The sequence below is a fragment of the Rhinopithecus bieti genome, unplaced genomic scaffold (genome assembly GCF_001698545.2).
Source record: "Rhinopithecus bieti isolate Rb0 unplaced genomic scaffold, ASM169854v2 scaffold_2254, whole genome shotgun sequence".
Classification (NCBI taxonomy): Eukaryota; Metazoa; Chordata; class Mammalia; order Primates; family Cercopithecidae; genus Rhinopithecus; species Rhinopithecus bieti.
Window position 1 is genome coordinate 358,454 of NW_016803982.1, and position 26,735 is coordinate 385,188.

The 26,735-nt window shown below is 39.6% G+C and overlaps 1 protein-coding gene across 14 annotated transcripts in view; it reads right to left on the reverse strand.

The window, feature by feature from the left end:
- The window catches only part of BIVM (basic, immunoglobulin-like variable motif containing), a 76,706-nt gene that overhangs the window by 49,517 nt on the left and 454 nt on the right, over positions 1-26,735 (reverse strand). For 2 of the 14 annotated variants that reach the window (XM_017861396.1, XM_017861428.1), the window contains exons 2-7: positions 21,210-21,293; positions 18,824-19,416; positions 9,996-10,122; positions 5,391-5,486; positions 4,680-4,784; positions 4,367-4,461 (exon numbers count right to left, since the gene is read on the reverse strand). In XM_017861396.1, the coding sequence (XP_017716885.1) occupies positions 4,367-4,461; positions 4,680-4,784; positions 5,391-5,486; positions 9,996-10,122; positions 18,824-19,301 (901 nt within the window). In that variant the 5' untranslated portion in view covers positions 19,302-19,416; positions 21,210-21,293. Of the gene's footprint in view, positions 1-4,366; positions 4,462-4,679; positions 4,785-5,390; positions 5,487-8,488; positions 10,123-18,823; positions 19,417-21,209; positions 21,294-21,360; positions 21,543-23,411; positions 23,440-24,691; positions 24,857-25,580; positions 26,616-26,735 lie in introns of those variants that run through there. The other 12 variants (XM_017861385.1, XM_017861363.1, XM_017861444.1 and 9 more) reach the window with 11 other exon arrangements.

The following is a 26,735-nucleotide window of genomic DNA, read 5'->3' on the forward strand; positions in this document are numbered from 1 at the left end:
TATTCTAATTTCTCTTGGTCTTCCTGCTTCCCCTCTTTTCCTTTATTTTCACTGACCCATCTCTTCATCTATCTTCTCACTCTATCTAGATACTGCTGATATTAATAGAAAAAGCCATGAACTGCTCTAATGAAGTCCTCTTCTAATCAGCAGACAAAAAGAAAACAAGTAAAAGGAATTATGAGTCTTGTTCTGGTGTCTCCCAGGGCCCTACTCATAATGCAGTCTTGAGACACAAGACTGAGAACTGCATTGTAATAGCTTTCCATTATGTCTAACACATAAGTATGACATTCGCTCCAGTGATCATTTCTATACTCCCAGACATGCATTTTGGTCCACACCCCATTAAAAGAGATATAAAGCCACCCTATGAATCAATTAAGAAGTGATTCTGAGACAGTCTTAATCTTTTACTGTTTATAATGTAAAAGACAATGTTCAAGGCACTGCTAAGATGTAAAGTTGAAAACATCAGATTCAATGAGTTGGCTCATTTCCGTCCTTAGGAACACTTGAAAAACTGTCAACTGAAAGACTCCAGAAGACAGAAGGAGGATGCACTGGGTTCTGATGGAAAGCAGGGCCGACCTAGCACACAGGTGCAGGTGAGTGTGTGTCTGGGAGTGCGGGGAGGGGAGAGCAGTTAGGAGCCAGAAAGATGAGTTACAGAAAGGGAAAAACAAAACATTTTCCTTTCCACATCACAAGACAGAGCTCTTGCAAAGGAAGAATGCCAGCTTTGGAATGGACAACAAAATTCTCTCCTAGAAGTTTCCTAACCCCAATCTCCTGAATTCCTCCTGCCTCATTTCCTCAATTGAGAATTCATTAAATTAACTCCTATTGAGCACCTAAGTATCAGGCACTGTGATGCAAAAACGAGTAAGAACTTGGCCTGATCATCAAGGAAGGTAACTCTAGTTTTTCTGCAGGAAACCATGTGGTGCACTAAGAATTACCTCGCAACGAAATCAAGGTTCTACCAGAGGCACACGTGCTGCTGTGACAACCCAGGAAAGGAAGGGATTGAATCCTGCCTGGCAAGCAGAAGAAAAAGCCACCGCCCACCAACCCCCAAGTTTTCCCGGAACACCACTATATCCATCTGTTATGTTGAAGTCCAGGATGGACAAATACATAGGAATCCACCAATCACAAAGATATGAAATCCCACATTCCACATGCTCCACAGCAGGGCATCTCATTGGTGAGGCACATAGGCCTAAGGATGACCTTGTGAAGAACAGGGAAACAGCGAGGAGCCCAGCATGGCTGAACACCAGGGGAGGCAGGTTGGAGCAGTATACTCGAAAGCCAGTCCCTCAAACACCATGCTCAGGAATTTAAGCTTCATCCTCTAGGTGAGGGGTTGGCAAAGTCCCACCAACAGATAAATCCAGTCTGCAGACTGCAGCCTGTGTTGAAATGGGCAGCAAGATAAAATGGTTTTACATTGTTAAAATCAAAAGAAAAAAGGGTCAGGCACAGTAGCTCATGCCTGTAATCCCAGCACTTTGGGAGGCCGAGGTAGGAGGATCACTTAAGACCAGGAGTTCAAGACTAGCCTGGGCAACATAGTGAGCCCCCATCTCTAAAAATTTTTTTAATCGAAAAAAATTTAAAAATAAAATTAAAAATTACCCAGATGCAGTGGCATGAACCTGTAGTCCTAGCTACTTGGGAGGCTAAGGGGAAAGGATCGCTTGAGTCTAGGAGTTCAAGGCCACAGTGAGCCATGATCACAGCCACTGCGTTCCAGCCTAGTGGATGGAATAAGACCCTCATCTCTAAAAAATAAATCATAAAATTTTTTAAATTTCCAAAGAAAAATAATATTTTGTGACATGTGAAAAGTATGTGATATTCAAATTTCAGGCCCATCGGTAAGGTTTTTCCAAGGACACCACCATATCCATTTGTTCACATGTTGTCTATGGCTGCCTTCGAGATCCAAGCAGCTGCATCAAGCAGCTGTGACTGCCCCAGAACCATGTGTCTCTCAAAGCCAAGAATATTTACTATCAAGCCTTTTATTTAAAAATGTTTGCCAACTACTGCTCCTCTAAGTTAATGATTTTCAGTACTGACACATCCAAGTGGTTATACAAGATGACCCCCTTTGGGGGCACAGAAACAAAATATCAGAACATTTATTTATAGTGATCCTCGTATTTTAAAAAGAAATTAAGCTTTACTAGTATTTATTCTGTGGATTGAGTGTGGATGCTCTCTACACTATACAACCCTACATCCAAAGGTCCCAGGTCACACATGTGCTATCCTGAGAGAGGGGCAGGAACTCCACATGGTGGTGCGGGCTCAGGTTGCTAATTACTGTGCCTTGACACCCTCACCCTTTCACTTGCTTTCACTGAGCTGCTATGTATTCAGTTTACAGGGTGCAAAATGTCATTGGCAGACATTTTATAAAACTTTTAATGAACACAATTGACAGAATCATTATTATACTTTCTAATAACTAGAGAATGACTGTGAAAATCTTTTGAACAAAAAAAGGTTTGGCACATCTTGTGGAAGTAAACATTCAAGAACTATACAAGACAATGCCAAATTATGCATTTTCTTTTCATGGCACACGAAGACACCTCAAATAAGATCCAGAAGAAACAAGAGACAGCAAAATCGGATATATACACATTTCTTACATTACACCAAATACAGAGGAAAAAAGTTTCAATAGATTTCAAAAATAAAAGGATTTGAAAATATGAGTAAGGAATGAGATTATTTTTTAAAGCATATTTTCAAAGAACTACATATTTTAGAATAAAATGATTGAAAACCTCTTTTAAAAAACTCAAATTCAGTAGACAGTTTAAAAGCAAACTAGACACAGCTGAAGAGAAAATTATGAAACAGGATAATATATCCTTTCTTAGTTTTTCATTGCCTGGTCACTTACTGAGAGTAGTGTGGTTACAGTCTCACTAGAAACAGAAATAAATAGCAACACAGCATTTAAAGCTGTGTTTTCCAGAGGGATAGACAGGCCCCATGTGAATGCATAGAATTTAGTCAGTAGGAATAAATGCTAGCACTTACTGAGTCCTTACTCTGTAACACAGCATGTTGAGTACATTACAAATATGTCTCCTTTTATCCTCACACTGACCCTATACAAATATAGAAAGATAAAAGGTCTACATCAAGGCTCAGCAAGTGACTCGTTCAAGGTCACAAAACTAGTATGTGTAGAAACCAACATGTAATCTCCAAGCCTGCCTCCAAGTAACCAACTCGATATCCCCAATATAGGTCAACAGAAAGATACCTGACTTTGTGCTCAGTCTTTTACCTTGGTAAACCATATACCCTCTATTGATAACAATTCTCTTCTTGATTAATCCTTGAGTCTTCTTCACAAACAGTCCTGGACCTTTGACTTCTGTGTCCAGTTTTAGCATGAATCCTGCTAAGTCAGTTTAGAGAGAACCCACAACCCTTAATATCTAATCAAGTTCCTCACAGGCCTCCCCTACCAACTCTTGATGTTTCAGACCTTGACCTGCCTTTAGCAAGAAGTCTGTTAGGCCAGTTTAGCAAGAATCCCCATACCCTTACTCCTCTTAGTAATTTTCCACCCCCAAACCCCTTGCTGTGTCCATTGGCTATAAATTCCCAGCTGTCTTTGCTGTATTCAGAGTTGAGCCTGATCTCTCATCCCTATTACAATAAGCCTTTCACAAGTCTTAAATAAAGTCTTCCTCACCCTATTAACAAGTGTCAGAATAATTTTTTCTTTAACAGTGTATTATAGTTTTCTGATTTATACAGTCAAAAGATTGTAACAATTTTAAAAATGGAAATTGCTAAATAGTACCAATTATTTAATTAGCACATAACTAGAATAATCCTTGAGATCAACTCCATTAATATTTCTGTTATAACCAAGACTATTTTATAGCAAAACTTTGTCACTTTCACAGTCTATTTTCCTGCCATTATATGTTACCACACAGGTCTAACATCAAATATTCTCAAATCCTTACATTCCTTTTCAGGAAGAAAAACTGCTAACTCCATGCTGCTTCCTTAGAGTTTTACTAGCATGTGCGCGCACACACGCGCACACACGCACACACCATGGACCCAAACAATACAATATGTTAGAGTAGTGTTTGTGATATACCTTAAAGTTCTAAAGGTTCTACATAAAAAGGTGAGAAGAGGCAAAATATTAAACTGCATATTAGAAAGTGCCCTACAGATTACATGCAAGTAACAGACTATATTGAGGGTTTACATAATGTCCCAGGAAGCTAAAGAGCCAGTCTTTGAGATGAACTCTAAACCGTGTGTGTGTGCATGTGTGTGTGTGTAAATCTTCTATATGTTTACCTACCAGTTTCTCCTGCTGTTTTGTTCTTCCCATGAGGCTTATATAGAACATAAGAGCATCCTTTTACATGGAAGTGGTCATTAATTTGTCTAAACCACCTGAAAATAACAAGAAGATTTGCTCATGGCAACAGTTCTACAACAAAGATGGCATTATTCCAATTCTTAAAAAATCCAGGTATAGCCCAAAGTTGGTATACCCATGAGAGGTTGAAGCCCAGCAGGTGGATACATGCTTTACTATCAACACACCATCTACAGCATTATTATTTTGCAAAACTAGAAACATGGTATTGCCTCTAAGAGGGTCTTCATACCTCATAAGTGTTGTATTTCCTGTGAAAGGACCAAACCTAATATCTTCAAATGGAGGTTGAAAGCCCAGAATATGTAAAGCTTCTTCTTGGGTAATAGGTGGAAGACTACAAAAGAAACATTCATTGCGTTTCATTTTTCAATTCCAGTCATATGCAAATACAACCTATCTCAATGTTAATATGTTTGTCTGATTTGCAAATAATTTTAGTAATATTTTTCATTATTTTATTTAATTTATTTTTTTAGAGACAAGGTCTCACTCTGTGACCCAGGCTGGAGTGCAGTGGCATGATCATAGCTCACTGCAGCCTTAAACTCCTTGGCTCAAGTAATCCTCTTGCCTCAGTCTCCTAAGAGACCAGAACTACAAGTACATGCCATTGTGCCTGGCTAGTTGTTTTTACTTTTTTACTTTGTAGAGATGGGATCTTGCTTTGTTGCCCAGGCTGGTCTCAAACTCCTTGGCTTCAAGCAATACTCCCGCCTTGGCCTCCCAAAGTGCTGAGATTACAAGTGTGAGCCACTGCACCTGGCTCATTTTTATTTTATTGAAAATAATACATGTGTATATTTTAAGCTAAAAGACTTACACTAAAATACAGCAGGGTTTTTTTAATTTATAAAAAATCTATTCTTAAAATTTTCTATTATAGAAAAGCAACATCAAATTACTTTGGAGTTTGAGGATACTGATAAATGGACATACTTACTTTCCAGCTCCCATTGTGCTATATAAGAAATTCCAACAAGAAATTAATGAGGAGATGCCACAAGAAGTCTTATACTGTGGTCGGCTTATGCAGTACCTGAGAAAACAAAAACTGTTTTCTTCACTTGAATGAATACAAAATATGCATGCTAGAAATAGAAAACTCATGGCAATTAAGGGTGTTAATGTAATGAAAAGTTTGATCTCCTAAGTCAATGTAAAATCTTCCATATTCACTTATTAATCATGTCATAAATATAAAATAATAAATCACCTGCTTTAATAAAAATAGCTAAGTATAACTAACTACCAGTTAAAGTGGATGCTATCCAAACCAATGGGAAAAAAATTAATGATACATAAATTTAGACATCACCTATTAAAAGTTTGGTATAAACTCCTGGTTGAACTGCATACATGATTATTTGCAACTTCAGAAATACAGGAGAAACAAAGCATTACCCCCACGTGTCAACTTCTCAGAGAAATTCTCCAACCCAAACTAAAAATCATCCATTTATTACCCACTTGTCCATCTAAAATCCCTGGGCAAGGAGCCACGAAGCAGTGCTTCTCCTGTCACAGAGAATTTTAAAAATGAAATACAAAATCCTTCCATGGCATGATTCAGTGGCACTAAGCAATCCAGATAATTTTCCAAACTGTCATGATTCAAGAGAAGAAACTGGGGCGAATGTGAACAGAAGGAGAAAGAGACAGACTATTTATTTATTCTGCTTTAAGAAGAAATAGGTTGGCTTTCTTTTTTTCTTTTTTTTTTCTTTTTTTTTTTTTGTTTTGAGATGGAGTCTCACTCTGTCGCCCAGGCTGGAGTGCAGTGGCACAATCTCGACTCACTGCAGCCTCCATCTGCTGGGTTCAAGCAATTCTCCTGCTTCAGCCTCCCAAGTAGCTGGGACTACAGGCATGCGTCACCACAACAGGGTAATTTTTGTATTTTCAGAAAAGACATGGTTTCACTATGTTGGCCAGGATGGTCTCAATCTCTTGACCTTGTGATCCTCCCACTTCAGCCTCCCAAAGTGCTGGGATTACAGATGTGAGCCACTGCACCTGGCCAAATGCAAAGCTAGTCAAGCATGGTTGTAGGGGGAGACAATGTTAAATCAGCTTAACAATAACCAACAATACTCGTTGACTTTCAGATGATCTTCTCCTAACTGCTTTCTAAAGAAGGTGCTAAGAAGTAGCCACAATGAAACAAAGAAACAAGACCTATCATCAGTAAGAGCAACTTTAGTGTCGTCTGAAAATTAATCACAAAATGAAAAATTAAGACATATGCATGCGTACATATATGCATTTGTATATGTATATATACTATGCATATTGGCAAACATACAAGTTAACCATGATCCTTAAATCTTTTTTTTTTTTTTTAAGTTCCAGGGTACACTCGCAGGATGTGCAGCTTTGTTACATAGATAAACGTGTGTAATGGTGGTTTGCTGCATCTATGAACCCATCACCTAGGTATTACACCCTGTGTGCATTAGCTATTTTTCCTGATGCTCTCCCTTCCCAGGTTCCCACCGCACAACAGGGTTCAATGTGTGTTGTTCCCTCCCTGTGTCCATGTGTTCACATTGTTCGGCTCCCACTTATAAGTGAGAACGTACTCCAGGACCCCTAAATCTATAGACTCAACTACACAAAATGACACACAAAAGATATTAACTGTCACTTAACATACTAAGTGCTGTCTTCAACACCTCACTGTCAAATCTATTGAGTCCTCCCTCAGTTTTGCTTTGTTCTTTAATTGTGGTAAAAACACACATCAAATTTATCATGTACACCATTTTTAAGTGTACAGGTCAGTAGTGTCAACTATATGCAAATTGTTAGGCAACAGAACTTTTCCATCTTGCAAAAACAAAACTCTTTACCCATTGAACAACACAACTCCCTTTTTCCCCTTTCCCCCAACCCTGGAAACATATGAGCAATTTACTAATGTCCTTATTGAAGTAATCTGCCCTAGTTGTTTAAATATGAATGTGAACTCCAACCTAAGAGATCTTTGTGGACAAGTGATTATTAACAGCTCTGTCATCATAAGCTATATGGTCCATGCTGATAAAACACAAGCAACTCATTCATTTACTGATTTTTTTTTCTGCTCTGAATATTTTTGCCAGAGTTCAATTTTTTGGGGATTATTTTTCAAGTCCAATACTAACAGTGTTTTATATTTTACAAAATTTATCTTTACATACATTTACTAACAAAGTATTACATGCATGTGTATATTTTTTCTCATAACACTAAATTTGGCCTGAAAGAATGTTTAAAAGGAGAGGGAAAGGGGGATTTCTCTTAAGATTTTCATACTTTTCATCAATCTCAACTTGTTTCCTAGTCTTGTTTATGACCAGGTTAAACTGTTTACCAACATTCTACTACCTTCTACGGGACTTTCCATTCTAACCTAATCTTGTAATATTCTCGGTGGAAAACAGGCTTATATTCCTGGTGATGTTTTCCCTTCAGGGCATTTCTCTCATCTATCCTTCCTAGTCCTAGCCTTCATGGCCTCACATGTTATACTATTAACATGTAGTTACACAGATTTGTTGTTGAAACAAAGCTTAAATCTAAGTGATTAGAAGCACAAACGAGCAAAGCCTTCTTTTCAAAGAAACTAAAATGTATGTTTTATCACTTTAATGTCTCTTCTCCATTATTCCCTACAAATTAACTATTTCAAATTTATCTTTATAAAAGTTCCTTTTGTTAAGAAATCATCCATGGCTTATCTTTAACTCAGAAAACAAAATTAATATTGAGCCTGATATCTAAGAAACAGATCATGACATGTGTTATAAGGAAACAGCATGAATGTTTGAATCTGACTCTTCGGCTTCAATACAAGATCTTCTGCTTCTTAGCCATGTGACATTGGCAGGTTTCTTGGCTTCTCTGAGCCTCCCTTTAGACAAGCTACTCTACTCTTCATTACCTACATTCCAGAGACACTTTGCTGTAATCCTTTCAAAGACCCTTCACCCCCTACAACACTTCATATTCCCTCCCTTAAGACCCAGGACCTTAGTAAAGCATTTTGGTGATCATTACCTCCTTTCATGGTTAATTAGTGATTCATACCCATCACGTGACAAACTGCCTAAGATATTTCACATTTTTCTGTGTAGTCCCCTCTCCTCAACTGGATTGTAAACCCTGGGAAAACAAAGACCATGTTGTGTGCATCTCTGTTTCTCAGCCTACAGCAAAGGGTCCAATATCTATTAAATAAGTGATAAAAAATGTATTTCTAAAATGTCATACAAAGGAATTTTAAAAACCCCAATCAGAGTCAGTAACACAGAAAAGTTGTCATGAATTAAACTTGTTTTCATTAGACTAGGAACTGTATTTTAAGATAACCAAATAGCCCCAGTTGATGAATGAAGCTACAGAAGAAGGCTGGGTAATGAAAGTAAAAAAAAAAAAAAATGGAATTTTGAAATGTAACCATTTTGCAACAAATATTCAGACAAGGATCATCAATGAGTTTGGGTTGTCAATACATTTGGCTAAAACCATAAGGTAAGAAGTTGATGGAACCTAGCTATTACCTAATGCCACTCTGTCACCCTACTGATTACTTGAGGGTAGCAGACGGGAAAGAAAGAACTCGTCAATGTAGAATACAACTGTCACCACCTTAACCCAGTAATCACTTAGAATTGCTAAGATTAGATAATCAGATACCATGTGCCTTCTGATATGAAACGTTTGAAGTATGAGGGCCTACTTAAGCAGCGTTCTTGCATAAAATGTTGTACTGGAATTTAACCAAGTCTTTATATTCAACTTCCAGTTTACAGGAAATATTGAGGTTAGATGAATAATTTAGGAAACTAAAAGGAAAAAACAAATCTGGAATGTAGGACATTCTACAAAATATCTGGCCAAGTCTCTTCAATACGTCAATCTTTACAATTCTCATTTGTTGATTAAAATAAATAGAATTTTAAAAAGAAAAGGGGGAAAGTGGGGTGGAGACTGTCCTAGATTGAGACAATTATGGGTCATGACACACACACATGTGGTTCACAACTGGGTCCCACTTTGAACAAACAGATATGAAGACCTTTTCAGAACAATCTGGGAAATGTGAATTTAGCCTGGGAATTAGACACTAGGGAAATATTGTTAATCATATTAGGTATGACAAAAGTATTGTGGTTAAGTAGAAAAAAGTCATTTTTTAGAGATGCATACTTAGGTAACTTGAGATTAAATATGATAAAAATCAGTCACTTGAAAATTCTTCAGCAATGAAAAGCTAAGTATGTAACTACATCAAAAGGTTAATCATTGTTAAATCTAGATGGCAGTTATGTGGAGTCACACAGATGACTCTAATGACCAGCCGAGTTTGGGAAAGACCAGCATAGCACATGATTAATCTACTTCAAACATCTGTGGTAGACTTTAAAGATTCAGAAATCCTGGTAATAATTTTAGAAAGAAAAATATTTATGATACATATAATGTATTAATTTGTAAAGTGCTAAGTTATTGCCAACATGTATTACATATTTCAAAATGAAAAAAATAAAACTGATAACGTCACCATCGTCTAAGGTCTAATACTTTCCGCTGTTTAATATCTTCAAGAGGAGAATGCTGAGGACATTCCTTCTGATATCTTCCCTTTTTATCTGAAGTTTTTCTCTTGGAAACTTGTTTCTTTGCATTGCCTAGAATACAAGAGCATAAAATAAGCAGAATGCTTAAGATGATGTAAACTGAAATGACAAAATTATACACCAAAATTCAGAAGTAACGGCCTTAATAATTCTGCTGAGAAAGTATAAAGAAAAAATAACAACAAATAAATAACTGCCACTGGTTCTAAAAATGATATTTGCAAACACAGTGAAGTGATACATGTATTTGCAATAATAGTTCCCCACCTTAAACAGAAAGAGAGAATAAAAACAAATTTAAACAACAACATGAATTCTATTTCGTGTCACGTTCTTATACTCCAACTCCAGAGCTAGTCACTTAGTTGGTGAAACGGTCAATCACTAAATCTTTAGCCACATCTAGAAAATCAAATTATCGACATAAAAAATTTAACTAGACCACTTTCCAGAAAATGAAGGCTTTCTATAAAACAATAAAACCAAATTAATGCAACTCTGTTAAGAAAAGTAAAAGCACCAGATCCAATAATGTGATGATGTGATGTTTAAAAATATCTCTGGGCTTACAGAGACAACAGAATGAATGAAGAATGATGCACATATGTACATTACAAAAATGCAACTTTAGCACAGAAACTAGAATGAAAAGCAAAGTCTCCTGTGTGCATATATGCATGTATGTATGCATGTACCTACACACACTCATACATGCACACACACACATACGTTCTCCAAAAGACTCTCAAGACAAACAACAGTGGTTACTACTGGGGAAGGGAGAATTGGGAGCTAGACAAAAGGGAGCCAAAAGTAAGAGTGAGAATTTGTACTTTTTAATTTTTTTAATTGTTGTGAGTACATAGTAGGTGTACATGCTTATGGGGTATATGAGATGTTTTGATACAAGCATGCAATGTGAAATAACCACATCATAGAGAATGGGGTATCCATCCCTATACTTTTTATATGTTTTATTTCTAAATTGTTAGTGAAATATCTAGTAAAAAAAGGTATATAAAGTAAAATATCATTAAATAACATCCAAGCCTCATTTAATTAAAATACTATTAAGATTTCAGATAGCTATGCTCAAATACTTTAATCTTTCACACATATTCTATTTTACAACAGTTCTGTTATAAAATTAACTGAAGGCTAATATTTCATTTTATGAGTCATTCATAAATTATAAAACAGATTATATACATATGCGCCTAATAAGCAAACATAGAGATCTGTTTTATTCCTTCAAGATACTCTACACTGAAACCATTTGGCACCTAGGAACAGCTGGAACTCAGGAACTATTATTACCAGGGAATTTCTGTAAAAATGTAATAATAATGAAGACTATAAAGTCAAGAAACAATGTTTCACCTTCCTTTAAATTATTCTTTTTATTTGTTTTGAGACGAGGTCTTGCTCTGTTGCCCAGACAAGAGTGCAGTGATGCAATCTCCAGTCATTGCAACCTCAGTCTCCGGGGCTCAAGCAATCCTCCTACTCAGCCTCGGGAGTACCTGGGACCACAAGTGCATGTGACCATGCTCAGCTAATTTTTGTATTTTTAATAAAGTTGGGGTCTCGCTATGTTGCCCAGGTTTGTCTCAAACTCCTGAGCTCAAGCAATCCACCTGCCTCAGCCTCACAAAATGCTGAGATTACAAGTGTGAGCCACCGTGCTCAACCCTTTTAATTATTTTTTCTAAGTTTTTACAGAGAACACACTTTTCACAGAGCTGAACACCACTGGCAAAGGTGAGCAATTGCGCCAAATCTCATTGTGCCAAATTTCCTTGACTGGTAAAATGACTCTTAAGAGAGTCAGATGACAGAAGAATGAGTTTCTCACATTTCTTGAGATGTCTTCACTGCCTAATAATGACTTAATTCCCTAAGTAGTTTTCCCAGCCACTTAAAATTTTAAGTCTAATGAAACATGGAAATGTGTGACCTTGATAGGCTCTGCAAACAGTCTGTACTCACACTTTCCTCTAGGGTTCCATGACCTTGCCCCCATTCTCTTTTTGCTGAATCTAGGATTGCCCCTGGGATCAATGAACATATACGGTCCAAATGAGCATACTTCATAAAATCTCCGCGCTGCCACAGAAAGAGCAGGTCCCACAGGCAAAAGTTGATTCGATTGGAGGGAAAGAAGCCACATCAAAGTGAAAGCTCAGTTTGAGATGGGAACATAAAAGAGCAACACCTGCACCTTCTGCCTCCCATCACATCAGCTCCAAGAACCTTCGCCCACCGCTCCTTCTCATTACCGAGTTCCCTCTTCCATTCCTCACCCTACCCACAGCACACACACACACAGCCTCAACACCAAACACACACACACACACACACAGCCTCAACACCAAACACACACACACACACAAATATATGTATTCACCACACTGACTTTTAGAAAAAGGTATGAGAAGAGCAAATAAAAGCAGAAAATCCAGTCTTTTTTTACTGGAAGAACCAAATGACAGAGTCCTGTGCAATCACCATCACTGAAAGTGAGGTGAGAGGGAACCCATAAAGAAGACAGCCACAGAGAAGAGGGGGCCCAAATTCTGCATTTAAATTTGGCCCAAATCTTGGACTGACCCCTGGACCATGCATGCAAGGAGCAAACCCAAGCAACACAGCTAAAGGAACTGAACTGAGATGGTTGGAGCTGTACCAAGGAGACAGAATTTACAGTTTTAGTTCAACCAAATTAACTGCCTCCCAAAACCAAAAAAAAATCGACACTTTGAAGGGATATACCAGAGTTGCCATAACATAATAGTCCCACTATCTAGGATACAATGAAATATTATAGAACATGTAAGGAAACTGAAAAATATGACTTATTCTCAAGAAAAAAGATAAGGCCTACTCTGAGATTAGCCAGATTTTGAAATTTGCAGATAAGACATTAAAGTAGATATTATGACTATGCATTATGACATAGATAAAATGCTCTTGTAATGAATGAAAAATATAGCAAATCTCAGATAAGAAATAGAAGCTATAAAAATGTAAATTCTAGAACTAAAGTAAGTAGATGGAAAATATCTACCATGCAAACATAATCAAAATAAAGCTGAGGAGCTTTATTAATATCAAACAAAGTAACTTTCAGACAAGAAAAATTTCCAGGAATAATGAAATATATTTCATAATGATAAAAGGGTCAATTCAGGAAGAAGGCATAAATCTCATAAATGTGCGTGAACTTAATAACAGAGCTTCAAATTACATTTTTTTAAAAATTAACAGAATTAAGTGCGGTGTAGGAGGCACCAGGAATCTGTCTCCCCACTTAGACAACTGCATTGGCAGAACCTGTCTATGTAAATATTTTGGAATTCCAGAGTCTATTCAAAGGATTGCAACTTTCAGAGGAAGTCCTGAACAGCAAATGCAAATTTTGGTCAATTTCAGGACATAGCAAGGTACAAGTACCTATCCCCAAGTCCAGGTAACTGTGCATATGTTCCTGGAGAAGCTCCAGGCAGTTTGTGGGAACCATGGTGGGCAAAAAGGTCCATGTCCTACTAAAATTGGGAACCTGTGTTCTGATTGCTGACTGCTGCTTCTGATCTTGAAAGTACAGATACAGGGGGGCAGCCATTGTTGCAATTCTCCTTCCAGTGTTGCAAGCCCCTCCCACTACAACTGAAGCAACTTCCAGGGGACTTAAGGGGTGTGGTTTTTTGTTCTATTTTTTTTTTCTCTTCATTTTCCCTTTGGGGAGTCAGACATTTCAAAAACAGTATATTCAAAAGCAATCACACAGTGAAATTTAGAAAATCACTGTACACACTCAGAGAAAGGCAGGGGCTTTTCCCTGAGAAGCCCTTAAATGTATACCTCAGGTTGATTACCAGCATAGAAACAGCCTATAGCAATCAAAAAACAAAAACTAAAATCAACAAACTCTGGGAAAGAGGGGTATTGATTTCCAGAGTTACTACATTATTAAATAACATTTGAATGTCTAGTTTCCAACAACAACAACAACAAAATCACAAGAAACAGAATAAGGCCCATTCAAAGAAACAAAAAAATATATAAACCAACAGAAACCATCTCTGGAAAGACCAAATGGCAGATTTGCTAGACAGGACTTTACAACCACTATCTTAAAGATGCTAAAAGAACTAAAGAAAGATGTGTGTATGAAGAACATGGAAATATCAGTGAAGAGATAGAAAACTTAGAAGAAAACCAAAGAGAAATTATTGGGCTGAAAAATATAATAACTGAAATGAAAAACTCACTAGAGTGATTCAAAGGCAGATTGGAGCAGGCAGAAAAATTAGTCAACTTGAAGATGGGAAAACTGAAATAACTGAGTATAAAGAACAGAAAGAAAAAGGTCTGAAGAAAAGTGAACAGACCTTAAGGGACCTGGGGACACCATCAAGTGGACCAACCTATACATTGCAGAAGTTCCAGAAAGAGAAGACCCTGAAAAAGGGGTAGAGAGATTATCCAAACAAATAATGGCTAAAAACTTTCCAAATTTGATTTTAAAAAACATGAATGTAAACATCCAAAAAACTCAACAAATTCCAAGCAGGATGAACTTAGAAAGACCCACACCAATATACAATACAATAAAATTGCAAGGCCGGGCGTAGTGGCTCACTCCTGTAATCCCAGCACTTTGGGAGGCTGAGACAGGCAGATCACCTGAGGTCAGGAGTTCGAGACCAGCCTGACCAATATGGAGAAACTCCATCTCTACTAAAAATAAAAAATTAGCCAGGCATGGTGGCACATGCCTGTAATCCCAGCTACTTGGGAGGCTGAGGCAGGAGAATCGCTTGAACCCGTAAGGTGGAGGTTGTGGTGAGCCAAGATCATGCCATTGCACTCTAACCTGGGCAACAAGAACAAAACTCTGCCTCAAATTAAAAAATTTAAAATTGCAAAAGACAAAGACAGACTCTTAAAAGCAACACAAGAGAAGCAACACATCACATACAATGGACTGTTAATAAGAATATCAACAGATTTCTCATCAGAAACTTTGGAAGCCAGAAGGAAGTGGGCTGATATATTCAAAGTGTTGAAAGAAAAAAAATTCAAACAAGATTCCTAAATCCAGCAAAACTGTCCTTCAAAAGTGAAGAAGAAATTCAGACATTCCCAGACAAACAAAAACTGAGGGAGTTTATTATCACTAGACTTGCCCTGTAAGGAATGCCAAAAGGATTCCTGTTGGTTGAAATCAAAGGACATTAGCTAGTACCTCAAAGCCACAGGAAGAAATAAATTTACCTCAGTGAAGGTAATACATGAACAATCACAAAAGCCAGTGTTATTTTGTTAATTTGCAACTCCAGTTTTTGTATGCTATATGATTTATGAGACTAATATGTTTTGAAAATTATTATTAGTTTAAAAGCTAGTAGTAGACCAGGAGCAGTGGCTCATGCCTGTATTCCCAGCACTTTGGAAGGCTGAGGCAGGAGGATTGCTTGAGACCAGTAGTTTAAGACCAGCCCTGGCAATATAATGAGACTCTATCTCTACAAAAAATTTTAAAAAATTAACCAGGTGTAGTGGTGTGCACCTGTAGTCCCAGCTACTCAGGAGGTTGAAGTGGGAGGATTGCTTAAGCCTGGGAGGTCAAGGCTGCAGTAAGCCATAGTCGTGCTACTGCACTCCAGTCTGGGCAAGAGAGCAAGACCCTATTTCAAATCAAAAAAATAAAAATAAAAAAGCTATTATTATAACAACTTTGGTTTGTAACTCCACATTTTCTTTTCCACATTATTTAAGAGATTAATACATAAAAATTATTAGTTTATGTTTTCAGACACACAATGTATAAAGATGTAATTTTATAACATCAGTAACTGAAAGTGGGTGGGGATTAAGCAGTATAGGAACAGAGTTTTTATATATAGATAACAAGTAGCAAAATGACAAAAGTATCTCCTTATCAGTGATTACTTTAAATGTAAATGGATTAAATTCTCCACTCAAAATGCACAGATTGGTAGAATGGGTTTCAAAAAATACGTTTTTGTATATGTGGGTTCACACACAAAAAAAGAAACAGAAAAAATTAGCTAACAATATGCTCTCTCTGAAACACTCACTTTAGATCTGGAGATACAAATAGGCTGAAAGTAAAAGGATTGAAATAAGTATCCAAAGCAAACAGCACCCAGAAGAGAGCAGGGGTAGCTATAAATAAACAAGTCATAAAAAGACAAACACTATATGATTTCACTTATATAAGGTACCTGGAATAGTCAAATTCACAGTGACAAGAAGTAAAATGGTGGTTTCAAGGGAGTGTGAGGAGAAGGAATGAGGATTTATTGTTTAATGGGTACAAAGTTTATTTTGTAAGATGAAAAGAGATTTGGAGATGAATGGTGATGATGGCTGCACAACAACGTAAATGGACTTAATGCCTCTAAACTGTACATGTAAAAATGGTTAAGATGGTAAATTTTCTGTTATTAAACATGTATTAGTTTTTTAAAAAGAAATTAAATGGAGAAAAGACAACTTCACAATCATAGTTGAAGATTTTTAACACCCTTCTTTTGGCAATTGGTAGAAAAGACACAAGTTAAGCAGAGACACAAAAGATGTGAATGACACTTTCAGACACTTTGACATAATTAATATTTATAGATACTCCCAATGACTGCAGAATGCACATTCTTTTCAAGTGCACATGGTACATACACCAAGATAGACCATATGTTGGGTCATAAAACAAGTCTCATTACATTTAAAAAGACTGAGAGCATATGCCCTCTGTCCACAATGGAACTAAACTAGAAATCAATATTTAGAAAAACTATTAATATCTAGAAATTAAACAGCATACATCTAAGTAATACATGTATTAAAGAATAACTTGCAAAGGAAATTAGAAAATATTTCAAATTAAATAATAATAAGCATATCAAATTTGTGGGCTGCAGCTACAGCAGTACTTAAAGACTAATTTGGGGTTTATATGCTTATGATAGAAAAGTCTAAAATCAATAATCTAAGCTTCCATCTTAAGAAGTCAGAAAATGAAGAACAAAGTAAACCCAAAGTAAGTCAGAGGAAGGATATAATAAAGAGCAGAAACCAATAAAACAAAAAACAAACAATTGAGAAAATTAACAAAGCTAAAGCTGGTTATTTGAAAAGATGAACAAAATTGATAAACTCCTAGCTAGACTGATCAGTTTTTAAAAAATAGAGAAAATAAATTAATTACCAGTGTTAGGATGCAAAAGGAGTTGTCAATAAAGATTCCTTAGATGCCAGTGTTAGGATGCAAAAGGAGTTGTCAATAAAGATTCCTTAGATGTTAGAGGGATAACATTAACTTTAAGCCCCCAAATTTGACAACTTAAATGACATGGACAAATTAAAATTTGTCAGAAATTAACAGAAATCAAGACAACTCCATAATTATACACAGAGATTTTAATGTCTCTCTGAAAATCCTCAGAAAACAGGAGGAAAAAACACTTCCCAACTTTTCTTAGAAGATTTGCATAGCCCTAATTCCAGAACTGGACAAAGGCATTAGACAAAAAGAAAACTGCAGGCTCATTACTTACAAATTTAAACAAAAAAGCAAATCCTCCTCCTACCTTTGAGAATTACAAATTTACATAACATTCTATGAAACAAGTTGATCTTGCAGATGAACAAGCAGAAGCATTAAGGTTTTACAAAATTGTCAAAGAAGCCTAGAAGTAAAATACAAATTCTAGTTTGACCTGTTATTAACTTTGCAACTTCGGCCTAGAAATTTATCCCCTCTAAGCCTCGATTTCTTCACCTACAAATGGGGGTAGCAGTACCTGCCTCACAAAATTCCTGTATTACTTTGAATTCAAAAGAAAGAAGTATAAAGTATTTCTATCTGCCATAGGACCACCCCATTGCAACTGTGAAAGTTATGCACAACCTAGGTAAAGAGCATCCTCTTAAACTGAGCAGTATACAACCCACTCAGTGGTACATGGAGGCTTTGCTGGGTACCTAAAAAATTTTAACAAAAAAAAAGCTGGCCGGGCGCGGTGGCTCAAGCCTGTAATCCCAGCACTTTGGGAGGCCGAGACGGGCGGATCACGAAGTCAGGAGATCGAGACCATCCTGGCTAACACGGTGAAACCCCGTCTCTACTAAAAAAATACAAAAAACTAGCCGGGCGAGGTGGCGGGCGCCTGTAGTCCCAGCTACTCGGGAGGCTGAGGCAGGAGAATGGCGTAAACCCGGGAGGCGGAGCTTGCAGTGAGCTGAGATCCGGCCACTGCACTCCAGCCTGGGCGACAGAGTGAGACTCCGTCTCAAAAAAAAAAAAAAAAAAAAAAAAAAAAAGCTAAAACATTATATAGTAGGAAAAAGAGATGTTTGGTCAGGAAATATGACTTCATGTGCCTATAAACTATGAAACAGTAGTAAGTTGTTCTAGCCATATTGTTAACCTTTTCTAAGCTATCATCTGTTTATCTATAATATTGTACAACATTCTTAGATTTTCAAAGCTTTCAAAATAATTTAATACAAAGGTTATGCTTGAAGTTTCCAGTGGAAACCCTGTAATGAACTACATGCCCTATGTCAAGGTTACTTTCCCAAAACTACAGTGACAGACAAGATGATAGCCATGTTCCTTATTTAGTATTATAAAAGGAAACTATGTGTAATGGCAAGATTAAACAAGACATAGTGTTTGTTTTCTCATTATTTTCACATATGAACCTCATGGCTCCCTCCTTACCTGTTTTGTATTTCGAATTTGTGGTCACTCCATCAAATTCAGATTTATCAATTTCCCATGCAAGAGGTAGCTTGCCCAGGCTGTTGGATAAGTTTTCCAAGCTATTTTCTTCATTGTAGATGATTTCCGATGTACTAGTCGGGATACCAATGTATCTTGATGAATTATTTCCAGCAGATAAAGAGGTACTATCAGGGAGACAAGAAGAGCGGGATGGATTTGGAGTTTTATAGACTGAGGTCGCCTGGTTGAGGAAGGCATAGTCTGAACAGATGGCATAAATTTTTTCCCGAGTATGAGTCACTGGACAACTCCATGGATAATGACCATCTCCTTTGGGACCCAAGGGTGCTCCTGAGGCACTTGTGCAGAAAGATTTTACAGCACCTTGTAGATTCTCTTCAGGTGACTGTCTCTCAGATTTGTGCTCACCATTTCCAGAATCATTTGACCTTTCTGTTTCTGCAACGTTAGGCATTGAATGCAGTGTAAAATTTCTGTTACTAGAAAGAACTTGCAACTCTTTCTTGATAAACAACTTTGACAATTGTTTACAGCATGCTATAAAAGCTTGAGAGTCACAAAATGAGCTCCTAAGAGAAAGGAAAAAGAATGATCAACAATCTACCAGATACGCAAACAGCACTAAAAAGCACAGCAAGTTTTATGCATACATATGCCTTCATTCTATATTAAGTTTACAACTACTATATGACTGGAGTCATGATCACTATCTTATTTTTTAAATTAGTCTAAAATAATGCATGAAATTATTTTAAATAATTTAAAATAATTAAAAGCAAATAGCCCCCCCCTTTTTTTTTTCTTTTGAGATGGAGTTTCACTCTTGTTGCCCAGGCTGGAGTGCAATGGCGCGATCTTGGCTCACTGCAACCTCCACCTCCCAGGTTCAAGTGTTTCTCCTGCCTCAGCCTCCCAAGTAGCTGGGATTACAGGCATGCGCCACCACACCCGGCTAATTTTGCATTTTTAGTAAAGATGGGATTTCTCCATCTTGGCCAGACTGTTCTCAAACTCCCGACCTCAAGTGATCCGCCCACCTCTGCCTCTCAAAGTGCTGGAATTACAGGCATGAGCTACCATGTCCGACCAGCAAATAGCCCAAGTTTTAAAAATGGGCAAAGTATCTGAATAGTGTCTTCTTCAAAATCAGTATAGAAATTGCCAATAAGGCCAGGCGCAGTCACTCACACCTGTAATCCAGCACTTTGGGAGGCCAAGGCTGGCGGATCACTTGGGGTCAGGAGTTCAACACCAGCCTGGCCAACATGGTGAAACCCCGTCTCTTCTAAAAATACAAAAATTAGCCAGGCGTGGTGGCACGTGCCTGTAGTCCCAGCTACTAGGGAGGCTGAGACATGAGAATCGCTTGAACCTGGGAGGTAGAGATCGCGCCACTACACTCCAGCCTGGGCAACAGAGTGACACTCTGTCTCAAAATAAAATAAAATAAAATAAAATAAAATAAAAGGCCAATAAGCACATAAAAAGATGCTCAGTATCAGCACATGAAAAGATGCTCGGTATCATTGGCCATCATAGAAATACAAATCAAAACAACAATGAGATAACACCTCACACCCACTAGAATGGCTATAATCAAAAGGTAAGAAAAGTGTTGGTGAGGATGTGGAGAAATCATAACCCTCATACACTGCTAGTAGAAATGTAAAACGGTCCAGTTGTTTGGAAAACAGTTCTTCCAACAATTAAACAGAGTTACCATATGGTCCAGCAATTTCATGCCTAGGTATATATCCATGACAGACGAAAATACATCTTCACACAAATGTTAATAGCAGCATTATTCATAATGACCAAAAAATGGAAACAACCCAATGTCTATCAATTGATGAACATATAAATAAAATGTGGTATATCAATACAATGGAATATTGTTTGGCAATGAAAAGAAATGAAGTACTGACCCATGCTACAATGTCATGGATGAACCCTAAAAACATTATAGTGAGTAAAATAAGATGGTCACAAAGGATCAGATAATGTATTATTCTATTTATATAACATGTCCAGAACAGGCAAATCTATGGGGACAGAAGGTAGATTCATGGTTGCCTAGGGCTTGAGGTTTGGGGGTGATGGAGTTTCTTTTTGTAATAATAATATTCTATAAATGATTGTGGCAATGAACACACAACTTTGTAAATACACTAAAAGCCAATGAATTGTATAACTTAATGGGTAAACTATACAGTGCATGAATTATACCTCCATAAAGTTGTCTAAAAAATAATGCATTAGCAAGATTTTTTAAGTACATAGGCATAAAGGATACATAATGAATAATGACCACAGATTTAAATCAACAAAGAATACAGAAAGGAAATTTTCAAAGATTCATCACCTGACAGAAAAACGGATCCAATCAAGGTGTCACTAACTTCTGATCAGTTTCAGGAAAAACTGAATTTCAAGTCTAAACTGATTCCTTTAGGGAAGAAAACAGAAAGCTTAAATAGCAACTGAGGGCATGCAAGGAAGCTGAAGATTTATACCAGAGGAAGTCCTTGGTGAATTGAACCATCCCAGGTCACGCAGCAGACAACCCCAGGCAGGTGCCCAGGCGGGGTATGTGGGTTTCTCAGGGCTCCAGCAACAGAGCATCAGTCGAGAGATTCAATCCACCCTGGGTGATCAGTTGGACTTTTACCAGTTAATATCTCTGCCCATTTGCTTACTTAAAAAATTAGAAATAAAAATAACTGTCATGGGTTACAAAAAAATAGTATCAAAACCATCACACAAATATTGAACAACAAAAGCCTATGAGTTAGGCTGCAAGAAATAGAAGACGATTCACGCAAGAGCCCCCTCGGTTATCCTGATCTGTGAGGAGAAACTAGCAAAGGTATTGCATGGCTTTCATGGAATTTAAGGAAACAGAGCTGCATAGTAGGACTCCACATGTGCTAGGCAAAATTCCATTTTCTTTACTTAAAAAATACTTTTAAAGCGTGCTTTTTCTCTATTCAAACCTTCAGTTTTTAGGCCTGGTGTGGTGGCTCACGACTGTAATCCCAGCACTTTGGGAGGCTGAGGCGGGTGGCTCATTTGAGGTCAGGAGTTCGAGACTAGCCTGGCCAACATGGTAAAACCCCATCTCAACTGAAAATTTAAAAATTAGCCAGGCGGTAGTGACGTGTGCCTGTAATCCCAGCTACTCTGGAGGCTGAGGCAGGAGAATTGCTTGAGCCTGGAAGGCGGAGGTTGCGGTGAGCCAAGATTGCACCACTGCACTCCAGCCTGGGCGACCTGCACTCCATCCTGTCTCAAACAAAACAAAAGAAAACCCTTCAGTTTTAAAATAATTTGTGCAGAGTTTATAGTTGTTTGCAGGAGGGTCAGTTGGATAGGAACATTACCACAAAAGGTGGAACCTCCCGTGGTTTCATTTGAAAACTTTCACTTTCTTTTGGTAAAAAAAATCTTGGAGTAGGTGTAGTGGGTCCTCAGGTAGAAGTGCTGATGGTCTCTCCTTATTCATCTGGTGGTGCAATGATAATGGCAGAGGGAAGCTCAGTACCTGGCGTTGTTCAGACCAAACTCTTATCTTTTTGGAAGACAGAGTTGCTCTGATTCTTAGCATGTGTCCTAACAGCATTTTCTACTTCTCATCTGTGATCTTCATGCCTTTCTCTACATCAGTGTGGTGGACAGAGAGGTAGGTATTTGTGGTATTGGGGTCATAGGCATGGGCTGTGGGAGGTGAGGAATGAAAGAGCATGTGGTCTGGGTGAGAAGCAATAGGCAAAGGTTATTGGAGTGAGTTTGGTGGGGAGACAGAAATGTTCCAGGCACTGCCCCTTTTATATCCTCATCTCAGACTTGGCTTCCACTTTCCCGGGGCTTCCTTCCTCACACTGAATGGAATTTTGCCTGTAGGACCAGCTCTCTGTGTGACAGTGTAAGGATCTGATTTGATTCGATTTGATTTTTTTGAGATGGAATCTCGCCCTGTTGCCCAGGCTGTAGTGCAATGGCGGGATCTCAGCTCACTGCAACCTCTGCCTCCTAGGTTTAAGAGATTCTCCTGCCTCAGCCTCTGGAGTAGCTGGAATTACAGGCAGGTGCCACCATGCCTGGCTAATTTTTGTATTTTTAGTAGAGATGGGGTTTCACCATGTTGGCCAGGCTGGTCTGGAACTCCTGACCTCAGGTGATCTGCCGGCCTCGGCCTCCCAAAGTGCTGGGATTACAGGCATGAGCCAGTGCGCCCAGCAGGGATTGTAAAAGTATGCTCATTTGGAACATATATAGAATAATCTTTTTTTTTTTTAAGAAACTGGGTCTTGCCATGTTGCCTAGGCTGGTCTTGACCTCTTGGCCTCAAGCAATCCTCCCACCTCAGCCTCCCAAATTGCTGCCATTACAGGCACAAGCCACCATGCCCAGCCATGGAGAATATTCTTATCAAAAACATAGGCAAAGGGAAATGGCTGAATTTAAGCACAAAAGTTGGGGGTAAGCTTCCTGGAAGCTAAAGATAGAACACAGCACTCAATTAATATAAAGTGTAACAGTGTGGGCCAGGCACAGTGGCTCATACCTGTAATATCTGTGCTTTGGGAGGCTGAGGCGAAAGAATCGCTTGAGGCCAGGAGTTTGAGGCTGCACAGTGAGCTATGATCACACCACTGCACTCCAGCCTGGGCAACAAAGCAAGACTCTGTCTCAAAAAAAAAAAAAAAAGGAAAGAAAGACAGAAAAAAGTAACAGTCTGGTTTTATTTGTGTTTTGGTTTGTTTGCTTTTAAATAATGGTCACTGAACAAGATGATCTCTTTGGTCGAAGTTTTAGCAAAAAAAAATGAAGATCATCAACATAAGGATGCATTTTATATTGACTGTCACTAAAATCCAAGGGCATGAAACATTCTCATTGGAAACTATATTTATGTAAATTTCTCTTTGAAAATGTAATATTCATAGATTTTATAAGTAAAACATTACAAAAAAATGCAAAGTACCAAAAGATATTACAGGAAAATGGAAATTACCCAAATCCCACGACCCAAACACTGCTAGTGTTTACTTTCTTTCCACACTGTCTCACATCTATTTTCTCACTACAGTGAGAGCCCAAAGAGGCGAAGGGGGCTTCTATTATTGCATCCTCAGTGCTTTGCTCAGATTCTAGCTTTCTTAAAGTACACTAAGCACAATTTATTACTGATAATACTAATAACAGAATCATTATAGACAATACTGAGATATAGAGAGGCAGTTTGTCCCTCCACTTAATAGACTGAGCTGTCACTGTTTTGACTCATCTTGTAACTCCTTTTGTTTCTCTATTTACAAACCATTCCCAGTGAGTTGACACTTCTAACCTGACCTGTGCAGAGATATTAGAAAATAAAGTTTGCTACATATATATGATCACAGAACTCCTCTGCCTGAAAGCCTCTGCTCTTAGAACAAAAGGCCAACTCCTGATGGTCCCTAGATCTATGTGGTTAGCTCCATCTCATTCCCTTCCCCCACCCCCCAAGCTCCACATTACTTTTTGGTTCTCCCAATACTGTCTCCCTTACTTAGTTAATTCCCATTCATCTTTCCAACGTCAGCTCAAATGTCACTTTCTGGGGGAAACTTTCTTGGCTTCTCAAACTAGGCCAGGTCACCCAGTAGAGACTCCAGTACCTTCCTTGCCCAGGTCTTACCAGGTGGCAATTTTACACTTAATTCTGTGCGTATCTGTTTATATGATCAACGTCTGCATCCTGCAAGTCTGGTTTTCCAGATTATTGTATCCCCAGGGCCTAGCATTTGTAGACATCTCATTCAACAGATAACTTTTAAGTGTTAGCATCACGTCAGGCATTACCGTAGGCCCTCATTTTGATTGATTGAGGTTCCCTCTTCCAGGCAAGTGAGGTGTTGCTATATTAAGATTTACTACTAAGCCGGCAAGGTAGCTCATGCCTGTAATCCCAGCACTTTGGGAGGCTGAGGCAGGTGGATCATCTGAGGTCAGGAGTTTGAGGCCAGCCTGGCCAACATGGTGAGACCCGTTTCTACTGAAAAAAAAAAAATACAAAATTAGCCGCGCGTGGTGGCGCATGCCTGTAGGCCCAGCTACTCAGGAGGCAAGGCCGGAGAATCGCTTGAACACGAGAGGCGGAGGTTGCAGTGGGCTGAGATTGTGCCATTGCATTCCAGCCTGGGCGATAAGGGCAAAACTCCGTCTCAAAAAAAAAAGAAGATTTACTACTAAGAATTACTGCAGGACCTCAGGCTCAACTAATAGCTTACACATAAAATCACGTCATAAGCAATAGGTATATGTTTTGCTCGTATGCAAAGCAAAAATTTATAAAATGGCAACCATTAAAAGCATCGCCGGAGTCACAATTGTTCAAAGTCACTGAAAGAAGTGTTCTGTAAAATAAACGTCCATTTGTAAAGCCAATCTTCATCGCCTAGGTTATAGACTTTTCTGGTTATATTTTGTCTATATTCTCAAGTACCAAGTTTATGAGAGAACCAAACATCTCTAAAACCCTCTTCAGTAAAGCCTTTTCATATGACAAAATACCCTCATCCATATTCTGTATAGAAGACAACTGACGAGCAGGGGCACTCCGGTGACCTCGTAAAGGTCGAATATGTGCTGGCGGGCGAGACCAGAGGCGCACGGCCCCCAGCCGAGCTGATGCCACCCTTCCCACCCAGTGTCCTCCCGCGCCCTCCAGGCCCCTTCCTCCCCTTCAGACCTGCAGGTCCCCAGAGCCAAGGCGCCCGCCTGTCAAAAGATACCCGGAGTCCTCCGCGCCTGGCGCCGGCCTGCAGCCCGCGCTCCTGGGGAGGCCGGGAGCGTTCCCACCACCGTCCTCTGACAAGCTCGTGGCTCGGCCAGCTCGGAGTCCGCCAGGACTGGGGAGACGGTAGCGCAGGCCAAGCCCCGGCCGCGCAGAACCAGTGCGCGCCGAGGCGACGCGGGCGGAGAGGAAGGAGCGCTGCTGCGCCCCCTGTCCGCTGCCACCCCAGCCCGCGCCTCAGCGCGAGTCGCGAGGACCCCGAGTCCCCGGTCCGCAGCGCCCAAGGGCCGCCGAGGCCTCCTCGCCCCTACTCCCGCCTCCACCTTCCGTCTCACCGGCCGGAAGACGAGGCATTCCACCAGGGGGAGCGCGCCGAGGCCCGGGGGTGACCGCCTCGAACATGCTTGCCCCGGGCCCGGGGACGCTGTCGGTGTTAAAGGGGGCCCGCGGGCAATTGCTGCATCCGGGCTAAGAGCTGGAGTTCCGATTCGAGTGTTTGAGTAAACGAGTCGATATCATTAATAATGACAATTGCACAAAAGAAAATACGAAAGAAACCCCCTGCCCTGGCACCCGACCAGGCCCGCCTTGGAGCGGAGCCACCGGCCCTTCTGGGTTTCGGGGCAGCTGGCAAGAGGGAGGTAGGCAGAGGAGGCGGCTCCCGGTCCGACTCCCGAGCTGACCAGGGCGGTGCGCTCGTGACTCCTGGCGGCGGCCCGGGCCCGGGTGCGGGCATGCAGGGTAAGGCAACAGCCGCCGGGCGCTGGTTCCCGGACCCTGCCCAGCGTGGCGTGGAGACCGACGGCAGCACGGGGGTCACCGGTATCCAGATGGACACCTCCCAATCGAGCTTTGTTCACCAGAGGGCTAGGCCTTTCTCTCCCTGGCGCTTTTCTTCCCCCTGCGACCCAGCTTTTCCCCCTACTCCTTCCGGGGAGAGCGGGCACCCACGCAGTGGCCTCCATCTGGACGCCACAGGGCTCCGGAGAGGCGATGACCCCTGAATTAAATAAAAATTTTGAATGCCCAGGTGGCTGCGCGTAAAGTGGCAGCAGGCCGGGCCGGCGGCGCCAAGGTGCCCAGCGGAGGGCCAGGCGCTCAGGGCGCAAA